General features: G+C 66.1%; 1 protein-coding gene across 8 annotated transcripts; it reads right to left on the bottom strand.

The window, feature by feature from the left end:
* Nucleotides 1-4: 4 nt before the first annotated feature.
* RAPGEF3 (Rap guanine nucleotide exchange factor 3) lies at nt 5-14,235 on the bottom strand. 8 transcript variants are annotated; one of them, XM_070049736.1, is made up of 27 exons: nt 13,831-14,235; nt 10,237-10,290; nt 10,059-10,165; nt 9,813-9,934; nt 9,547-9,692; nt 9,172-9,256; nt 9,026-9,086; nt 8,881-8,957; nt 8,647-8,793; nt 8,389-8,501; nt 8,121-8,209; nt 7,861-7,939; nt 7,341-7,491; nt 7,183-7,265; nt 6,654-6,693; nt 6,007-6,088; nt 5,670-5,816; nt 4,526-4,623; nt 4,137-4,295; nt 3,462-3,643; nt 3,273-3,385; nt 3,110-3,160; nt 2,320-2,407; nt 2,055-2,119; nt 1,909-1,963; nt 1,749-1,820; nt 5-539 (listed from the first exon to the last, which is right to left on the bottom strand). In XM_070049736.1, the coding sequence occupies exons 4-27, from the start codon at nt 9,831-9,833 to the stop codon at nt 20-22; spliced, it is 2,724 nt and encodes a 907-aa protein (XP_069905837.1). In that variant the 5' UTR covers nt 9,834-9,934; nt 10,059-10,165; nt 10,237-10,290; nt 13,831-14,235; the 3' UTR covers nt 5-19. The 8 variants fall into 8 exon arrangements, with proteins under 8 accessions (XP_069905837.1, XP_069905836.1, XP_069905835.1 ...); XM_070049735.1 differs by having other exon boundaries at nt 4,137-4,262; nt 9,547-9,715; XM_070049734.1 differs by having other exon boundaries at nt 9,547-9,715.
* Nucleotides 14,236-20,505: the final 6,270 nt, after the last annotated feature.

The following is a 20,505-nucleotide window of genomic DNA, read 5'->3' on the forward strand; positions in this document are numbered from 1 at the left end:
CACCTCCACAACACCGGCCTCAGAAGAAACAAGAAAGACCCCCAGGGACCGCCCCTCCCAGACGGAGCCCTGCCCACAACTGCTGCTCCTCACCGAGGACCCAACCAGGCCACACACACGCAGTCTCAGTGCACGACAGAGCAGAGGCAGAGTCCAGAGTGCGCCAGGTGCGGACAGCTCTATTGGACGGCCCCGGACCCGCCAGCCCCGCCCATGCCAGGGTCTCTCCGTTCCCCACTCCACGGTTCCACTCGGAAGTCCTCCTCAGCCACCAGTCATCACAGGGGACAGCAGCTCCACGCTGCCCACACCGGGGCCTCCAGTCCACTCCACGGGGAGCCCTGCCCAGCCTGCGGGAGCCTCTGCCCCGGCCTGCCCTGGTCTCCCCGTGGGAAGTGCCTGCTCCAGCCCCCGCTCGCATCATGGCTCCAGCTCCCGAGACAGGCGGGATAGCTCCCGCTGGTTGTCGATGACCTTCAGCTGCTGGACGTACGCCCAGGTGCTGGCCGGACTCCGGGTGCTCAGGGACTGCTCCGAGCCTGGCAGGGAAGAGTGGTCAGCAAGGCACTATGCCACGTGATGGCGACCGCCCCCCCTCCCAGGACCAGGGGCAGTAGAACACCGTGCCTAGGAGACGGGATCTGGGGGCCGGCACTATGGCACAGTGGGTTAAGCCGCTGCCTGTGATGCCAGCATCCCAAACAACGCCGGTTCGGGGCCTGGCTGACCCACTTCCAATCCAGCTCCCTGCTAACGCACCTGGGAAGGCAGAAGATGGCCCGGGTACTTGGACCCTTGCCACCCTCGTCGGAGACCCGGATTAAGCTCCTGCCTTTGGCCTGGCCCAGCCCAGCCATTGCAGCTGTTTGGGGAGTCAACCAGCAGGTGAAGACTGATTTTTCTACCTCCCTCTCCCTCTCTAACTCTGCCTTTCAAATAAAATCAAATCTTTAAAAAAACCAAAATAAAGGCAGGGTGTGAAGAGAGCAGATCTCGGGCTGCAAACATCAACCTCACCGGGGTCAGAAAGAGCCAAAGCCAGAAGCACTTGCTGTCTTTACACGTTTAACCCATGAGAGGGGTCCTGAGGAGGAGGGGTGTGTGTGAGCGACGCCGTGATTTCAAAAAACAAACAGGAGCCACTCAGAATTCAGGGAGTGGCTGCCCGGCTGGGAGGGGCAATGACTGGCTCCAGAGAGGCATGCGCTATTGGGACAGACGCAGACTGGGGGCGAGGGCTGAACCCTATCACACAGCGTGGCAGTTACGGACCTGGCGGGGTACCCTGCTCGGGTTTCAGTTCTGGTCCTGCTTCCAACTCCAGCTCCCTGCTGATGCGCACCCTGGCAGGCAGCAGTGATGGCCTAAGTATCTGGGCCCCTGCCACACACCTGGGAGACCCGGATGGAGCTCCTGGCTCCCGGCTTCAGCCTGGCGCAGCCCTGACTGTTGTGGCCCTTTGGGGAATGAACCTGCAGACAAAAGACCTGCCCCCCACCAGCCCCCGACCCCATGTGTCTGCGTCTGTGTGTCACTTTGCCTTTAAAATAAATAGATAAATCTTTAAAAAGGAGAGCAGAGACTAAACTGAATTAAGAACTGAGCAGGCCAGAGAAGGGTGGCCCTGGCTTCCTCGCCAGGCCGCAGGCAGCAGCAGGTACTTCCATATTCTGAGCCGGCTCGGAGGCCGCCGGGAAGGCAGAGCCTGGCACACCCAGGCACCGGGGCGCCCGCCCGGCCCCACTCACACGTGGAAATCCGCGACGCCTGGCTGTCCTCGTGCACGTGGGAAGCTCGGGTCCTGAGTGGGGAGAGGGGTGCTGGTGGGTGAGAGGGGGGAGTCAGGGGCACGGCTGAGCCAGGGGATGCTGGGGTGGGGGGCTCTGCCCAGGGCCCCAGCCCTCTCACCATGGCCGTGGCCTCGGCAGTGCTGCAGCACGCGCACGGCTCGGGCCATCATCCGCTGTGGGCAACACGGGGGTGTGAGCTGGGCCTGGGCTGGGAGTGTGGAGCAGGGAGCCCCGGCCAGGCCCCGGCCACACCCCCACGCTCACCATCTTCTCGAAGTTGATGAGGTTCTCCACCAGTGTGCGGTTGCCCTCGTGGATGAAGGTCATGTCTGCAAGGGGGGTCTGCTCACAGCCATACCCTGCCCTGCAGGCCCAGGCCCCCGCCCCAGCTCTCACACCTCCTGCAGGGGCTCCGGGAACCCAGGAGGCTCCAAAGGGGGCCTCACGGGCTGCCTCTTGGGCTCTACTCTTCCTCTGTCCCTGGGCCCCACCCAGCACTGGCGGCAGGAGGGGAGAGCTTGGCCTTTACCTTTGAGGAGGAGGGGCATGAAGGGGATGATGGGAGGGGAGAGCTTGGCCAGGGCCACACGGTAGGCTCGGTGGTTCCAGGAGGGGTCCTGTGGGGGGGGAGGGGCCGCAGTGGGGGGTCCTGCCCACCACAAGCACAGGACTCCCACCCCACCCCTCCCACTGAAGGCCCAAGGCCGCACTAAGCCACAAGGTTAGCCTCAGGGTCCAGCCTCACAGAGGGCTCAGCCCAGGCCAGGGGCTGCAGCCGTGGCTTCCGGATCTCCCACCAGCCCTGAAGACGCTCCACAGCGGGGGCCACAGGCGCCAGGCTCCTGGGGCACTCCTGTGTCTGCCCCCTCGGGGTCTCTGTCTCTGGTACGTAAGGCCCTGTGAGCCCAAGAGGCCAGCTTCCTTCTCAAAGGCTCCAGGGCTAAGCGGACCAGCACCAGCTCTGCTCTGTTCTGCCCACAGCTCTACGGAGACACAGAGCCTCCAAAATCCCCCCCACCCCGAGGCGGCTCCAGCCCCCAGCTCGGGCCTGCAGAGCGGGTATGCTCAGGGCAGCCGGAACCACCATTCCCCTGATACCGTCCACTCGGATCAAGGAGCAGACAGCCCTGCCACCTGCCCCAAGTGACCAGGACTCCACTGTGGCCACCGCGTGACCTGTCCACACACGCTGAGGCTGGGACTCCATGCTCTCTCCGGCGTCCAGCACCCTGCCAGGAGCCTGAGGGACCCCACAGAGGGGGAGGCGCCTGGGAATCCTCCCGCAGGGTTCCGGGGGCGGAGCCGACAGCGGCACTCACCAGCAGCCTCTCGAGGGCAGAGTGCAGCTTCCGCACCTTCTGGGGCAACCGCTGGAAGACAGCGAGACGGGAGGGGCCCTGTGGCGTCCACACAGAGCGGCCCCCTCCCCACACCCGCCAGGGCTCGAGGCCTCGCCAGGACTGTGCCTCCAGGGGCACCTACCTCCCAGGTGTGGGCCAGGCGGCTGATGGCCGAGTTGCTGAGACCAAACATCACGGCAAAGAAAGAATTGAGGTTCTTCTGCTCCTTGAGGCTGTGAGCAGAGGAGCAGAGACCTAGACACAGGGTCCCGGGCTGGACGGGCGGGGAGCCAGATTTCAGGACAAGGAGGCCGCAGGCCCCGGCACTCACTGGGCAGCCAGCTTGATGAACTTCCTGAGCAGCTGGGCCCGCGGGCCGGGCAGGAGGCAGAGGCACAGCTCCGTGGCCACCCAGTACTGCAGCTCGTTGAAGCGGCGCATGAAGCGCTCCAGGTTGGCAGTGGTGACGTCACGCAGGTGCTGGGGGCCCAGCACGTAGTGGATCAGCTCCACCTGGGGGGGGAGGCGTGGTCAGAGCCACCTGGGTGGGGGAGGCATGGATCACCTCCACGTGGGCAGGGGGGGGCATGGGCGTGGCCAGAGCCACCTGGGCAGGAGAGGTGTGGATCAGCTCCACGTAGGTGGGGGGGAGGCGTGGATCAGCTCCCCGTGGGCAGGGGATGCATGGTCAGCCACCTGGGGCCACCTGCTGCCCCCCCCACCAGCATAGTGGATCAGCTCCTCATGGGCGGGGGGAGGCGTGGATCAGCTCCCCGTGGGTGGGGGGGGGGAGGCGTGGATCAGCTCCACGTGGGCAGGGGATGCATGGTCGGAGCCACCTGGGGCCACCTGCTGCCCCCCCCCTTAGAGGATCAGCTCCACCTGGGCAGAGGGAGGTGTGGATCAACACCCCGTGGGCGGGAGAGGCGTGGATCAGCTCCACGTGGGCCCGAGGTGGGGGAAGCGTGGTCAGAGCCACCCATGGCCACCTCAGCTGGCCCCACACCTGGTGGACGCTGTAGAAGAGGTCCCTGTCCTGCTCGGTCAGCTGACTGGCCAGGTCCTTGGCGCTCACTAGCTCCAGCGCCTCAGCTGAGCCCACCGTGGGCCCCAGCTGTTCAGGGTGTGGACTCTGCAAGCGAGAGCACAGGGTGGGACGAGGGTGCTGGGGAAGGTGAGCAGGCCACGGGGCAGAGGAGCCCTTAGGCTTCCTGACAGCTCCCTGATGCTGGGAATCCCCCGTCCCCACCCCCCACCCCCAACAGGGCTCCTGTCTCCCGGAGAGTCCTCTACCCAGCAAATCCCATTAGTCCTCACCACCAACATGCAGGGCCAGCAGCAGCCAGAGCCAGACCCCTCCCCTGACCGCCACCCACACCCCGTCCCGGTGCTTACCAGCTCATGCACTTGCTGTGGGTCGACCACAAAGAGCCGCTCATTGAGCCCCAGGGATGTGGCCACACCGCGGGCATCTGGCTGCAAGCCCACAGCATCTGCAGAGAGAGCAGGGGCTGAGCTGGGTGGGGAGGGGCCCATACTCACACTGCCCAGGCAGGAAGGGGACTCCATGAGCCAGGGAGGCCCCTGGGCAAGTGTGGCTCTCCAAATCTGAGCTTCCGAATGCAGAGTGGAGATGGCAAGACCTGCCTGACCACACAGGAGCACTTGGTAGGCCTGGAGTCCCTGATGTACGTGGAAGCCCCTGCAGGCTGGGAGCCGTGCTCAGGGCGTCCTGATGCTGCCCTCCAGCCCAGCACTGCAGGCTGTGGTCTTAGTCCCTGGGGGTAAGGCAGCTGCTTTGCAATTGTATTTCATGTACAGCTTGATGGTGGCACAACAGCAGTTCTTCAGCGTTATGAGTCACACACACACTCACTCGGGGGTTTGTAATAAAATATCAGCCACTGAAGTCTGTCCGTCATCACGGTCTGAACACTGGCACCGCCAAAGCTCCAGGTGCGCAATAGAACCCCAATGACAGGGTCCTGGGCAACTGCAACTCAACAGGTGGCCACTAGGGGGCAGTGCCCCACAGGAGGGAGCCCGCAGGTGGCCTCATCACCTGCAGGGAGAGGCTGTTGTCCCCTGCACCTCCCATTCTGCCCGGGCCCATACCCACTCGTCGTGCAGCCACAGCCTGTGCCCTGGCCTTGTGCCAGGCCTGTGTGCTGAGGGCTGGACACGTGCTCTGCCTGCTAGGTACACTCAGGCTCGGCAGCGTGCCTGGGACACAGCTCTGCTGTGGCCATGGGGCTGACTGTCCGGCCAGGGCACGTCTGCCCTCCCTAACATGCTGTGGGTCCACAGTGCCCGAGGGAACAAGGACCCCACGAGGCAGCTGCACACTCTGACCCGAGTCCCGGCTTCCTGTCCACAAGCCTCCCGGGCAGTCAGCAGGGTCAAATGAGAGCAGTGCCCACGCAGGAGGTGCAGGCCCACCCGAGGACACCTGGGGTAAAGCATGCTCCCTGCACATCGCGGCCCTCAGCACAGACTCGGTCTGGTGCCCGCTCTCCCCCAGGGCTGGCCCACAACTCACCTCCTGCAGAGTTGACCTTCACCAACACCTGCCCCCTGGTCCCGCCGTCCTCCTGAGCCAAGGCCACAAGCACCTCTCGCACAGAGGCCGTCACGGGCAGCTGCAGGGTCAGCCCCGAGTGGTCGGGCCGGTAGATGTCGTAGGGGACTGGAGAGGAGGCCGAGGCTGAGCCGGAGGGGTCACCCGGCCTCCCCATCCCTGGAGGGTCAGGCGGCGGGGAAGGGGCCTGGGGTGCACTGTGGGGTGGAGAGGCCCTGAGCCCAGACACACCAGGCACACGCACTCGGCGATGACAGCAGGGAGTGCACGTCCCCTAGCCCCGTGGCCGAGCACCCACCTTTGTCCCCAGCCCGGATGGCACAGTTGCTGCTGGCCAGGAGCTCGTCATGGCCGGGGAGCCAGACAGGTGCGTTCCGGGCCTGAGAGGGAGAGAAAGCCTGAGGGGCGGACACCGAGGGTGCCTGGGGAGGGGAGGGGCCGGGTACAGGGGCCGCGCTGCACGCACACCTGGCGGCTCTGCCTATGTGTTAGCACCCGGACCCCTGCCCAGGAAGGCTGGCGCAGGCCCCAGGGTAGGGCGGGTGTGTGGCGCGTGTTCTTTCCCCCTGCCAAATCAGTGCTGCACACAGGCCATGGATAGGCCGACCTGCCGAGAAACCAACCCCGGGGGCGGAGCTCTGCAGGGGATGCACGGGGCTCGGCAGGGCTGGAACGAGGAGGCCCGCGTCAGGCAGAGCCAGTGGGGGACGCTCCCGGCTGAGTCAGGTGCAGAAGCCCTGAGGTGAGCCTGCGCCTGGCCCAGCAAGGGGCACGAGGCTGCACAAGCGCCGGCTGGGACGGGCAGGGCGGCCAGGTGGTGGCCACCCCAGACCCCTGTGTCTGCACCAGGGGGCTTGGCCATGGAGTGGCACAGAGCAAGGCCCGGGGCACCTGTCACGGCCCAGAGCATCCCCGGCAGCGCCGACGGCAGGCCCAGGCCAGTACCTTCGTCTGAGGAGAGGCGTTCCCGCAGCCGTTTTCCAGCCTGTGGGGCAGGAGAGGAGGTGAGAGGAGGAAGCCAGGCTCCCACGGCAGCAACGGCAGGCCCTGGCCCTGGAGCCACCCGCCCACCCTCACGGAGGCACACAGGCTAGAAACCAGGCCCAGGGCTCCCCGGATGTTCCAAGGAGGCAGGGGAGTGGATGGCGGGCAGAGACCCGGGGAGGCAGACGGACTGGTTCAGGGGAGCTCTGGACCCCCAAGCCCCATCCCCAGCCTCAGCCGCCCCCACAGGAATGTCTGGGAAGGCGGGGGTAACATCAGGGACTGTGGCACGGACTGGCACCGAGGGTTTCCAGCAGTAAGTGAGCTGGATGGGGCAAGTGAGGACAGCAGGTGTGCCGGGTAGAGAAGGAGCCAGTGGACGGCGTGGTGGTGAGAGGGGCTGGGGCACACAGTGGGAGGTGCCCAGCAGTGAGCACTCTCGTGCCCTTGTGCGGCTGGCGGGGGTGCCAGTCACTGGCTCAAGGGTCACCTGTGGTGTCGCCGCCTCTCTGGCCACTGCCCCCTCAGCAGGCTGCTCAACTGGACGTCCTCACTCACCAGCTCGGACAGTCTCTGTGAAGAGCAAGAGCAGTCACTGAGCCGCCTGCAGCCCCAGGGGGCCCAGCCAGACCCCTCGCGCCCAGGCACCTGGAGGAAGCTGGAGGCCACGGGGTCTGCGTGGAGCATGGGGCCGTACAGGGCCACCCACTGGCTGACCAGCCGTAGGATCTGCTGCCTCTTGTTGCACACGTAGGAGCTGCGTTCCTGCTCACTGCTGCCCGCAGGCTCCGCGTGGAAGGTGGCACCCGTCAGGAAAACCACGGCCCAGCCAAGGAAGGAGGCAGTGCCCCCAGAGCCCCCACCCAGCCAGGGAAGGAGGCAGCCCCCAGAGCCCCCACCCAGCCAGGGAAGGAGGCAGCCCCCCAGAGCCCCCAGTCCAGCGGGGGAAGGAGGCAGCCCCTGCAAAGCCTCTGGCCCAGGAGGGGAAGGAGGCAGCCCCCCCAGAGCCCCCACCCAGCCAAAGAAGGAGGCAGCCCCCCCCCAGAGCCCCTGGCCTAGCAGGGGAAGGAGGCAGCCCCCCAGAGCCCCCACCCAGTACACATGCACACACCCTGGTTGACGGGTGCCTTCTCCACGGCCTGCACCCCTCAGCAGGCTGCAAGGATATTGGTGCAGCAGCGCAGGGCAGAGCTGGGCGCTGGGCATGAAGACGCTGTGGGTCAGCAGGAAGTCGCTGAGGAAGGTCTCTGGGGGGGAGGGGTAGTGGCAGGAGGCTTCAGCGTCCAGCGCTGCGAGCGGGACGCCCTCCCCCAGCCCCCGTCTGGAGCTGAAGGTACCTGCAGGGCCTGGCTCTCTGGACCAGCCGAGGTCCCAGGTTCCCGTGCAGTGGCCTGGACCCAGGCTGCACCGATCACCCAGTGCTCCTACCTGTGGGGTCGTGGGTGCTGGAATCGGGCCGCATGGCCTCCAGTAGGAGCTCAAGGATCTTCTCTGGGGTGCCGGACATCACCGTGTACCTGGGGAAGGTGGGCCCTGCACTGACCATGTCCCACCTCCACTCCCCCACCCCAGGGCGGCAGACATCAACCATGCTGCCACCTGCCCCGCCCAAGTGTTCCAGCCTGGCCCCGGGGGTGGGGCGAGGCTGACTCAGGGGCACCTCCCTCACCGGGGGGAGGAGGGGCAGCCTGTGTACCGGGTCCGGCCTGGGGTCGGGGGGCAAGCAGGGCCGGCGCCCTGGGAGGCTCTCTCCAGCACCAGCACCACCTTGCCGTGCTCTTCCAGCCGCATGGTCTTCGCTTCCACGTCCTGGAGAACAGAGCCACTCCGCCCTGTCCTCCCGGCCCTAGCTGCCCGGCCCGGCCTATGCCTCGCCCAGCACCAGGCCCCAGGCCCGGCTGGGCTTCTCCCCTGCTCCGCCACTCCATGGGCAGGCACCCAGGGCAGGAGGCACCTTGATGATGCGATTGAAGTCCTGCTTGTCCACGCGCAGGAAGTGACAGCTGTCCTCCCGCAGGACGATGGTGGCCGCGCGGGGGGCGTCGTTTACCAGGGCCAGCTGTCCAAAGTCGTCTCCCTCGTGCAGGGTGGTCACCAGCCCCTGCAGCCAGGACACACGGGAAGGGTGGGGGGCAGCAGCCTCGGGGCCCGCAGAGGCCCTGCTGGGGAGGACGAAGCCGGAGCTCACCTTGCCATGGGTGACCACGTTGACAGACCCCTTCCAGATGATGTACCACGAGGTGCCCTTGTCCCCCTGGCTGAACACTGCAAGAGGCACGGGTCAGCACGGGCCACCCGCCACCCCCCAGGCCCCAGGGCCCAGCCCCACTTACACACAGTGCCCGCCTTGCTGTGCGGCTCAAACAGCAGCACGGCCGCCAGCTCGCGCTTCACCTGTGGGCGGGGCGGGGCGGTCAGTGCGGCCAGCCCAGGCGAGGCTGCCGGGGACAGAGACCGACAGGGGCAGGGCTGCACTGACCGAGTTGGACAGGTGAGCCACAGCCTTGATGTGCAGCAGCTCCTCGAAGATGAGCTCCAGCTCCTCATGCGTGCGCTGAGCCGGGCTGTGGCACAGCACGGGAAGCGAGGGTGACGCGAGCCAGCCAGCGCCTCCGCTGACCTTTCCCGGCGCCAGGGGCCTTCACGCATCGCCTCGCTGCTCTCCCGCCAGCCTTCTGAGCCCCGCCCACTCCACAGGGGAGGAAGCTGGCCCTGCCGGAATCTGACCTGCCCGGGCTCCAAAGCCCACCCCCTCACGACCACACAGTGGGCAGGCCCCTCCGAGACCCCAGCTCCTTCCCCTCGGCAGCAAGGGGGCTCTCCCCAGGGGCCGCGGTGAGGGATCCCCACTCACGGCTTCCGAAGGGCCACGGTGAGCAGGGCGTCGGGCCCCCGCTGGGCCAGCAGAGCCACAGCCTCCAGCAGATCCTCCTCCACCTCGGGCCTGCTGGCGGGCTCCGGCTCCGGCCCAGGGAAGCGGTAGAACTGAGCATCGCGGTCCTGGAAGGCCCAGTCGTGTCTCACTAGGGACAGAGGCCCAGGCGAGAGGAGGAGAGGGTGTTGAGGCTGTGTGGGCCTCGGGCCCCCTGCACTGCCAGCCCCGCCCCCGCCAGCGCTCACCGTGGCACAAGGCGCCTTCATCGAGCAGCACCTGGCACACGCCCACAGCCTGGCTCCGTGAGTGCACCGCCAGCCCCAGAGCCAGGATCCCGTCCACCAGCTCCCGGCCGGAGCAGCACTGCCTGAGGAACGAGGCCCGTCAGAGGGGCCGCAGCCAAGCAAGGCCCACAGCCGGGTCTGCCTCCGGCCGCTGGCCGGCCCCCAGGCCTCTCCAGCCTGGGCAGGGGCAGCAGGAAGCCCGCTCACCGGTAGAGCCTCAGGTGGTGCTTCCTGTCACGGATGAGGCCCGGACAGGCGGCCAGGAGGTGCCGGTGCAGCTGCTTCCCAGCCCTGAGGACTCGCTCCGTGGAGGCCTTGGAGGGGGGCACAGCTGGCTCAGGCCTGCGCCCCTCCTGCGGCCCCCACCCCCCACCCGTGCTCCTACCTGCTCCAGGCTCCCGCTGAAATCCAGGGACTCCTGGCTGGTGGTGAGCGGCGTCTGAGGGCAGAGGGTGGGCATCGGTGCGCGGCCTCACCCCACTGCTGGACCTGCCTCTCGTCCCGTCCGCCTCAGCCGTGCCCAGCCCCCAGCCCAAGGCGTCCACGTGGCACTCACAGGGTGCCTCCCCAGCACCCACAGAAAGACTCCTGCAGCCAGGGCTCTTGCAGGAGGAAGCGACGGAGCTGCCGTGGGCAGCAGCAGAGAACTGGAAACCAGCTCCTGCGCTGGGGTCCCGGGCCCGATCCCCACCCCGACAGGCAGCTTGCATCCTCATCTACAAAACCTGCAAGAACCCCGTGACACTGACAGCGGGCTTTGGGGAGGGCCAGAGTGCGTTGCTGTTGCCGGAGGCTGTGCCGCGAGCAGGCAGCGCCCCCCTCTGGGGGACAGGGCCCCCCAAGGCCCCTCTTTCCTAGGCTGCCACACTCAGAGCACTTGACCAGCAGATGTGAAGCAGGCTCACGGGGAAACGGAGGTGGGGGTGAGGGGCCCTAGTAACTGCGCCACCCACCGGGACCACGATGGACAGTCTGCCTGCAGGTGCCCAGCGCACCTGCTCCTTCCTCTTCCTCCCATTCCTCTCGCTACCTGAGAAGGATGTGGCTGGGAGCTGGGGGCACAGCAAGGCTCTGACTCCAAGCACAGGGCCGCTGACGGCCCAGGCAGGGGCCCGAGGCCTGGCGTGCGCAGGCGCCTGGCCAGAGGCTGGGCGGAAGTCACTAGGTGTCCCCAGGGTATCCCTGCCGGGGTCACGGGGCCCAGGCCAGTGCCAGACACAAAGCCCTAGAGACTCAAGGACAGGAAACGAGGAGGAGGAGGAGTCGGGGGAGGGAGGAAGGGCAGGAATGCTGCCCGGCCTGTGCCCAAGAGCTAATGACTCCTTGTTGTCCGGGACGAAATGACCAGGTGCCCACAGCCCAGGTGCCGGCAGCAGCCGCCTTGTTGGCACTGTTCTGAGCCAGGAGGGCACTGGAGCAGAGGAGCCAGGTCATGCGCTTGGGGGGAGACGACGGGGCCTTAAGGCACCCCTCCCACTCCGCCGCATGGAGCTGAAGCCACAGGCAGTCACTCCGGACTCCCCAGAAATCAGGTCCTCCTGCCCAACAAGGTCTCTGACACTGCCTGGGGGCAGGTGTCTGTCCCCAGTTCCACAGCTGTGGAAAGGAACCTGGGGCTGTGCCCCTCCTCCGGCCTCAGGAGAGCCAGGCGTCACAGCCTTCCCCTGCCCGTGGTGCCCACCTCCTCCCTCCACGGAGCAGGTGCGTCCCGTGGGAAGCAAGTGTGGAAAGCCATGAGCTACACCATGCAAGACTGCCTGGCATCAGACCCTGTGGGCCCCCAGGACGTCCAGGCACTTGGGAACATTCTAGGATGTGGAGGGGGGCCGCTTGTGGGAGCAGTGGTCCCATGTGTGGCTCCGGGGCCAGACGCTAGGGTTGAATCCCCTCTCCCACACAGCTCCCTGCCCACCTGACCAGGTGGCTGTGGGCTGCTCATTTAAGCTCTTGGTGCTGCAGGGTGTGGGAAGCGTGCCTGGTGCCCATGCCACGGGGTCATCCTAAGCATCAGATGAGGCAAGGATCTCAAGTGCACGGAGCCGCGCCTGCACATAGCAACCGCGCACAGGTGCTCAGGGACGCCATCACCCTTCCTTATCTCACAAGGGGCATTGCTAACTCCACACAGCACGGGATGCTGCACCACGGCTGCCCCGACGCACTGGCCCTGCGTGCCGACTCAGGGTCCGCAGTCACAGAGAAGCAGCTGGCATGGCTGAGGGGAAGGCCCTCGCCCACCTGCCCCTCTCATTCCCAGACATGGAGGATTTGGGCACTCCTGCGCACCGGCAGGGCCGCTGGCCACCCCCACCCCTGCTCTCCTTGTCACTAGCACAGCTGCTTGGTGTGGGGACCCCGCAGACCAGCTCCCTCCCGCTGGTCAGACCCCAGGCTGATGGGGAAGGCAGCGAGGGGCAGGGGCGCCTTGGGCCAGTCTTGCTGTGCGGCAGGAGCAGCTCGGTGTGGTGGATCCTGCAGCCAGGCCGCCAGGACCGAGGTGCAGCTCTGCAGCCACGGCCCTGCCACCTCTGTGCCTCCACCTTCCCACCCACTACACGGGGACAATCTGATGGGGCTGTTGGGAGGACTTGCGAGGGGGCCCGGGATGCAATCCCACCCCCGTAACTCTGAGGACGGCTGGATGAAGCTGGGGTTTGAGTTGGAGAACAGGGCCACTCCCCCAGAAGTCACTCAAGGGCAGCGTACTGGGCTCCCCTCAGCTGGCGGCTCCACAGAGGGCACCCTGACCTTGCCTGCCCCCACATGGCTGGCAGGACCTTCCACGCTGTTCTGCACCCTTCCCCGTCACCTTTGCCATCCAGGGTCCCTTCTGCAGCTGCTCTCCGGCCTCTGCCAGGCCTGCCTCAACCCCTCTCGCCCTGGTCTCGGCAGGAGCAGAAAGCCACCTGCAGGCCTCCCGCCCCTGCCTGGGCACTGCCCTCCTGAGCTGCACCTCACCCCGGCCCCACAGAACTGAAGGCATCAGCCGGCTGTGAGAGGTGCGGACACTGGGGACTGACCCAGCCCAGCCCGCTGCTCAGGGGCGTCTCTGGACACAGGGCGGTCAGTGCTTCTGCCCTCAACCTCTGAGCTCCCTCCAGTCCCAGCACCTGGCAGGGAAGGGCCTCATTTCTGTGCCTCTGACCCCATTCACAGCCCAGCAGCCTGCACCCCACCCTTCCGGCCACCCCACGCACGGGCCGGTGGAGGGGGGGCTCCAACTCCAGGGCTAGCAGTCAGGAGGCAGCCTGGCAGCCTCCTCCAGCCCCTCCCAGGCTCTGGGTCCCAGGAGGCTAGCCGCTGACCTCACAGTCCCCCGCACCTGACCTGCCCCCACCCTACCTTGAGTCCATGGCTGGAAAGGGGACAGGAAATGCACAAGTAATTATAGCCTGGGCGGGACAGAGGGCAGCAGGGTTCCAGCCCAGTGGCTCCAGGCCTAGAAGCTCCTGCCAGGCCCGGAGCCGGGCTGGGGACCCCTCTGCCTGAGCCTCATGGTATGGCACACGGAGGGCGGGGGGGGGGGCCCTCCACTCAGGGGGCTGCGGGAGGCAGTGCCCTCCGATTCCTCTGCTCCCACCCCCATCCCCACTGCAAGGCAGCTTCAGGGCCCCTCCTTCCCCGGCCGCTGGCTCCTTCCTTCCTGCAGCTCCAGGGAACTTTTCCACAGCCTCAGAGGCTCCACACGTCTCAGATTCCGCCCCAGCCCCCAAAGCCAGGACCCCAGTGGACCACTTCACCTCAAAGATAGAGCCCGGTGGTGCGGGGCTCGTGGGGGAGATCGGCCGCAGTTTAGCTCACCTACCCCACCTGGCCCCGGCCGGCCCACACCTCCGTGCACCTGAGCCCCGCGCAGTGGCAGATGGGGCCCCGAGGAACACCCGGGCGCACGTGCACTCAGCAGGCACTCCCCCAGCAGGCCAGGGACCGCCCGGCCGCTCTAGCCCCGGCCCTCCAGCCCCGGTCCCGCCGTGCTCACCCAGCGAAGCCCTTGCACGCGTCCGGGGCGCCCGTGCGCCAGCAGCAGCTGGTAGGAGCAGCTCCGGGGCCGGCGCATCCTCCGCACCGCGTCGAGCAGCTACGCCCCCGGCGCCAGGTCAGCGAGGCCGCCCACCTGCGCCGCGGGCTCGGCCCACTTGCAGGCGGCTCTCACCTGAGCAGCCCACCTGTGACTTGAGAAGGAAGGTGGACAGCCATGGACAGCAGCGGCGGGACCGCGGCCTCACCGCCCAGCAGAACCACCTCCTCCAAGCGCTGGGCGGGTCAGCAGGAGGCACCGCCCCTGCGCGCGCGGGGTGCAGGCGGGCTCCTCCGGTCCCCGTCGCCGGAACGCCGCGGATCTCCAGCCCCGGGACTGCCGGACGCTCGGGACCCGGCGGCCCCGCCTGCGCCCCCGCTCGCGGCTGCGGGCGTCCGCTGCGCCCGCCCCTCGGCTCCTCCCCGTCCGGCCCCCTTCCACCTTCAGGGACCTCCGGGCGGGCGCTTGGCGCAGCTGGGTCAGGTCCTGCCGGCGCCGCGGAGCCATCCGGGCCCAGGAGCCCAGAGCTTGGGCCCCTCTCCGGGGGCGGGCGGAGGCGCCCCGCCCAGGTGGGAGGGGGCATGAGAGGGGGCGGCCGGGCAGGGTGCGGGGTGCTATCCCGGCCGCCACGTGGCCTGGAGGAGAAACGCAAACAAGGAAACGGGGCGGGGGTGAGTCACGGCGGCCCCACCCGCGGGAAATCCGGGCCGGGGGCCGCTTCCCGTCCTCAGACGCGCGCCTGGCGCAGCGGGGAGCTGGAGAGGAAGGCGGCGCTCCGAGCTGCTGGGCAGGGGGAGGGCTCCGCACCCCGCAGGTGCCGGCCGCGTTGCTGCCAGGGGGCCCGGCGCCGACCTCGCCCCACTCCTGCTTGCCCGAACCGTGCTCCGTTCAGGAAAAGCGCGCCCGCAGCCGCCCCTGCCCCGGGATGCTTGCTCTCCTTAGTTGGGGTTGGAATCTCCGTCTTGATGTGTACCGTGCAGCGCGCCTGTCCAGGTGCGGGCTCCATCCTCACACGTCCAGGTGCGATCCTGCTGGCGAGGACGGGGAATCCGACTCGTGCAGACACCGCTGGGAAGAAGCCAGCCGAGGCTGAACAAGAACAAGAACAGCCGAGGGTGGGGTGCGGGCTGCTGGGCTGTGAATGGGGTCAGAGGCACAGAAATGAGGCCCTTCCCTGCCAGGTGCTGGGACTGGAGGGGGGGGCCTGGAGGGAGCTCAGAGGTTGAGGGCAGAAGCACTGACCGTCCTGTGTGCAGATCCAAACCCAGGGCCGAGCCCTGGGAATCTGCAGAGGAGCGTGGGTCCCGGTGGGAGCAGGAGTGGGCGGGCCAGCTGCCTGGGCAGGAGGTCTTGCAGGCGAGGGCCCCGGCTCCTGTCCCTGCTGGCCCTGCCACAGCATTGTGGAAGATGACGGGCAGTGAGGCCAGGCACCAGCGTGCTTCCCTGTGGCCCCTCTGCTGAGCTGCAGGGCAGGCTGCGTCCCTGGCACTGTGCCCAGAGCGTCCACACATTTAACCCTGCCACAGCCCGTTTACATGTGGGGACACTGAGGCTCCAGAGTCACCTTCCAAGGTCAGCTGGCAGTGGACATGGGGTTGGGTGGAGCTGGGGCGAGAACCCAGGCGGCCCCAGGCAGCAGGCGCCCAGTACACGCCTTCTTCCCCCGGCCTGTTCAGAGGAGCAGGTTTGGAGGCTGCTGCCGCGGCCGGCCAGGCCCCCGGTCTGGTGGATGCCACTGCCTGCTGCAGCTACCTGTGATGCTCCACACACATCTTGGCGTCCTCAAAGCAGCTGCTGGGACGAGGGTGAAATCGAGGGTGAAATGGGCACGAGGTGCGGCGCCTCACCTGAGGTCACACAGCGGCGAGAAGAGCCAGCCTGCGGCCATCTGACGGTCCTGCCCTGGCTCTGCGGGCAGCCTCAGCCCATCCTTTCTATGCAGTGTGTGGGAGCCAGGAAGGGATCTGCTTCATTCGGCAGCACTGTGGGTGAGGGAGCTTCTGGGCCCACCTGAAACCCAGCCTACCAGAGTCTGCATCACACGGGAACTACACTTGAGCCCACACCTGTGTCTGCATCACACGGGAACTACACCTGAGCCCACACCTGTGACTGCATCACACGGGAACTACACCTGAGCCCACACCAAACCCAGGGTCTGCATCACACGGGAACTACACCTGAGCCCACACCAAAACCCAGGGTCTGCATCACACGGGAACTACACCTGAGCCCACACCAAACCCAGGGTCTGCATCACACGGGAACTACACCTGAGCCCACACCAAAACCCAGGGTCTGCATCACACGGGACTACACCTGAGCCCACACCTGTGTCTGCATCACACGGGAACTACACCTGCCTGACCCTACACCAAAACCCAGGATCTGCATCACACGGGAATTACACCTGAGCCCACACCAAACCCAGGGTCTGCATCACACGGGAACTACACCTGAGCCCACACCAAACCCAGGGTCTGCATCACACGGGAACTACACCTGAGCCCACACCAAAACCCAGGGTCTGCATCACACGGGAACTACACCTGAGCCCACACCAAACCCAGGGTCTGCATCACACGGGAACTACACCTGAGCCCACACCAAACCCAGGGTCTGCATCACACGGGAACTACACCTGAGCCCACACCTGTGCCTGTGCCTGTGCCTGTGCCTGCATCACACAGGAAAGCACACTGAGCCCACACCTGTGCCTGCATCACACAGGAGAGCACACCTGAGCCCACACCTGTGCCTGCATCACACAGGAAAGCACACCTGAGCCCACACCTGTGCCTGCATCACACAGGAAAGCACACCTGAGCCCACACCTGTGCCTGCATCACACAGGAGAGCACACCTGAGCCCACACCTGTGCCTGCATCACACAGGAAAGCACACCTGAGCCCACACCTGTGCCTGCATCACACAGGAAAGCACACCTGAGCCCACACCTGTGCCTGCATCACACAGGAGAGCACACCTGAGCCCACACCTGTGCCTGCATCACACAGGAGAGCACACCTGAGCCCACACCTGTGCCTGCATCACACAGGAGAGCACACTGAGCCCACACCTGTGCCTGCATCACACAGGAGAGCACACCTGAGCCCACACCTGTGCCTGCATCACACAGGAAAGCACACCTGAGCCCACACCTGTGCCTGCATCACACAGGAAAGCACACTGAGCCCACACCTGTGCCTGCATCACACAGGAAAGCACACTGAGCCCACACCTGTGCCTGCATCACACAGGAGAGCACACCTGAGCCCACACCTGTGCCTGCATCACACAGGAGAGCACACCTGAGCCCACACCTGTGCCTGCATCACACAGGAGAGCACACTGAGCCCACACCTGTGCCTGCATCACACAGGAGAGCACACTGAGCCCACACCTGTGCCTGCATCACACAGGAGAGCACACCTGAGCCCACACCTGTGCCTGCATCACACAGGAGAGCACACCTGAGCCCACACCTGTGCCTGCATCACACAGGAGAGCACACCTGAACCCACACCTGTGCCTGCATCACACAGGAAAGCACACTGAGCCCACACCTGTGCCTGCATCACACAGGAGAGCACACTGAGCCCACACCTGTGCCTGCATCACACAGGAGAGCACACCTGAGCCAAACCTGTGCCTGCATCACACAGGAGAGCACACCTGAGCCCACACCTGTGCCTGCATCACACAGGAAAGCACACCTGAGCCCACACCTGTGCCTGCATCACACAGGAAAGCACACTGAGCCCACACCTGTGCCTGCATCACACAGGAGAGCACACTGAGCCCACACCTGTGCCTGCATCACACAGGAGAGCACACCTGATCCCACACCTGTGCCTGCATCACACAGGAGAGCACACTGAGCCCACACCTGTGCCTGTATCACACAGGAGAGCACACTGAGCCCACACCTGTGCCTGCATCACACAGGAGAGCACACTGAGCCCACACCTGTGCTTGTGCCTGCATCACACAGGAGAGCACACCTGAGCCCACACCTGTGCCTGTGCCTGCATCACACAGGAGAGCACACCTGAGCCCACACCTGTGCCTGCATCACACAGGAGAGCACACCTGAGCCCACACCTGTGCCTGTGCCTGCATCACACAGGAGAGCACACCTGAGCCCACACCTGTGCCTGCATCACACAGGAGAGCACACTGAGCCCACACCTGTGCCTGTGCCTGCATCACACAGGAGAGCACACTGAGCCCACACCTGTGCCTGCATCACACAGGAGAGCACACTGAGCCCACACCTGTGCCTGCATCACACAGGAGAGCACACTGAGCCCACACCTGTGCCTGCATCACACAGGAGAGCACACCTGAGCCCACACCTGTGCCTGCATCACACAGGAGAGCACACCTGAGCCCACACCTGTGCCTGTGCCTGCATCACACAGGAGAGCACACTGAGCCCACACCTGTGCCTGTGCCTGCATCACACAGGAGAGCACACTGAGCCCACACCTGTGCCTGCATCACACAGGAGAGCACACCTGAGCCCACACCTGTGCCTAGAGTCTTTTTCAAGGCAAAGTGTACAGTGGGGAGTTGGCTGCTGCCAGCTAGGCCCACACCCAGCGATAGCTCTTGTTCCTGGTCACCTCCTGCTCTGTCCCATTTTGGGCAGCAGGCCTTGCTCACCGGCCCTGCCGTGCATCTGAGCTCGGCTGGGATGGTCAGTGGGCTTGAAGTGAGACTAGAAGTAGAGGCCAACGAGGAACCACAAAAGAGGGCACTCAGACACTGGCTCTGAGACCCAGCTGAAGGGGTGGGAGGGCTCGGCGAGCCCTTCCCGGGGCCGGGGCTCCTGTCTGCTGGGCTTGGTCGACAGAGGCCAGGGGCTGAGGTGACGGTGCAGGGATCCTCGTCTGGACTCTGCTTTGGCTGTGTCTGGCAGAAGGCTACTTCTCCTGTGCATGGTTCCAGTTCAGTTCCCCCATCCCCTCCCTGCCCATTCCTGGGGTGGGGGGCAGAGGCGGGTGCTGGAATGTCCATGGGCACAGCCAGCTCTCCCCAGGACAAACAGGCCACAGCCAGCGCCCCGTGCCACTCCTGCCAGGGCTGTGGGGCCATAGCTGGGGGTGGACTGTAGGCCAGGGCAACAGAGAACAGTCCATCATGCTGAGCACGGCAGGGCCACCACCGGGCAGTGTCACCTGCCATGAGCTTCTGCTTCTCCAGGGTGGGCCTGAGTGTGGCTGTGTGGGCGCCAGCACCCAGGGAGCCCGGCCTCCCACCCCGAGTGGCCACTTTGCCTTATGCTTACCCTGGTACCAGACCCACTGCCCATCTCCTCCCTCCTGAGAGGACCTGGTCAAAGACCTGGGGAGGCCCAGAGGTGGGGGCTGCGCCTCCAGTGGGGTGCAGAACACTTTGTGGGGTGGCCTGAACCCTGAAATGAACTCTCCTGGCTAGGCCTGCCCCCCCTCTGCACCCCAAAGTTCACTGCCTGCTCCTCCCTCGGGGCCCCTGGGCCACTGCACCCTCAGAGCCTTCATGGTGAATCCATAAACCCAGCCCTCAGGCCCCCACACAAAGGGCAGGTACCGCTGGCCCCAGGCTCAAGTCCATCTTAGGTGCTCTGCACGTCTTCCCGCCCCTGCCCACCCAGCAGCAGCGCTCAGGCTGGGGGGCTCAGGGCAGGGGTCGGAGGTTGCCAGGGCTCAGCAGGCCCCAGGCAGGCCTGGCGCCTCCTGACTCCTTGTGCCCCTGGAGCTCCCGGAGCTCTTGGGAGCTAAGCTGCAGCTTGCACTGGGCTTCTTTGCCGCCTCGAGGGCCCCCAGGCTGTGCAGAGAGCGCCCTCTGGGGGCAGAAGGCTGCAGCTCTGGGGAAAAGGCTCCTCAGGCCAGGGCTGGAGCCCTGGAGGGAGGGGCTCACCCGGCAGCCAGCTGCCCTGCTCCCTAGGGCAATGTTTCTCTTCTGTGGTCCACAGGCCAGCCTCAGGAGGGGCGCAAAGCGGCCGAGTGGGCTGGGGAGGGGCAGGGATCCCACCTGCGTCAGGCATGGCCTCGGGACCTGGCCAGGGCCCTCAGCGTGGAGCTCTGGAGGGCCCTGGGGCAGGGGTCTGCACAAGGGCTGGGAGCACTCTGGACCTCGGCTGCTGAATGCACACGTACCAGGGTTCAGCCGCGGCACGGCTGAGGAAAGCTGCCTGTGGGGCCAGCTCGGGGGTTCCTGGACAACAGTGACCCGTGGGAGGCCCTGCCTCAGGGCCAGGGAACGCAGGCTGAGGCAGCTACCGGGCGACCGCCAGCCCGGCTCACCCTGGACGGAGCAGCCTCCTGGTGGGTGGCACTTTGAGGGGTGAACCTGCAAATGCCCCAGGGCAATCAGGGCAGGGTGACTGCCCTGAGAGGCGGGCTCCCGGGCGGCAGGTGATGTGGGGGAGACCCTTCCCAGACAGAGTACAAAACCCCAGGGCGGGGTCAGGCACGGTGTACACAGTGCCAAGGCGACGTGAGCAGGGTCGGATTGCCCTAAGAGCTTCCGGAAGCCGTGGAGGGACTGAAGCAGGGACTGCTTGTCCAGGATGTTGTCTTCTGATCACTCCAGCTATGGGGTGCTGGGTAAAGCCATCATCTACAGTGCCGGCATCCCGTACGGGTACCA

Source organism: Oryctolagus cuniculus, chromosome 9 (genome assembly GCF_964237555.1).
Source record: "Oryctolagus cuniculus chromosome 9, mOryCun1.1, whole genome shotgun sequence".
In the NCBI taxonomy this organism is placed as follows: domain Eukaryota; kingdom Metazoa; phylum Chordata; class Mammalia; order Lagomorpha; family Leporidae; genus Oryctolagus; species Oryctolagus cuniculus.

Coding starts and splice junctions, on each gene's coding strand:
- RAPGEF3 (XM_070049734.1), bottom strand. CDS start 13,908: ATGCGCCGGCCCCGGAGCTGCTCCTACCAGCTGCTGCTGGCGCACGGG. Junction 9,087..9,171: donor TGGCTCACCTGTCCAACTCG/GTCAGTGCAGCC, acceptor CCCCGCCCACAG/GTGAAGCGCGAGCTGGCGGC. Junction 8,210..8,388: donor CCGACCCCAGGCCGGACCCG/GTACACAGGCTG, acceptor CACCTTCCCCAG/GTACACGGTGATGTCCGGCA.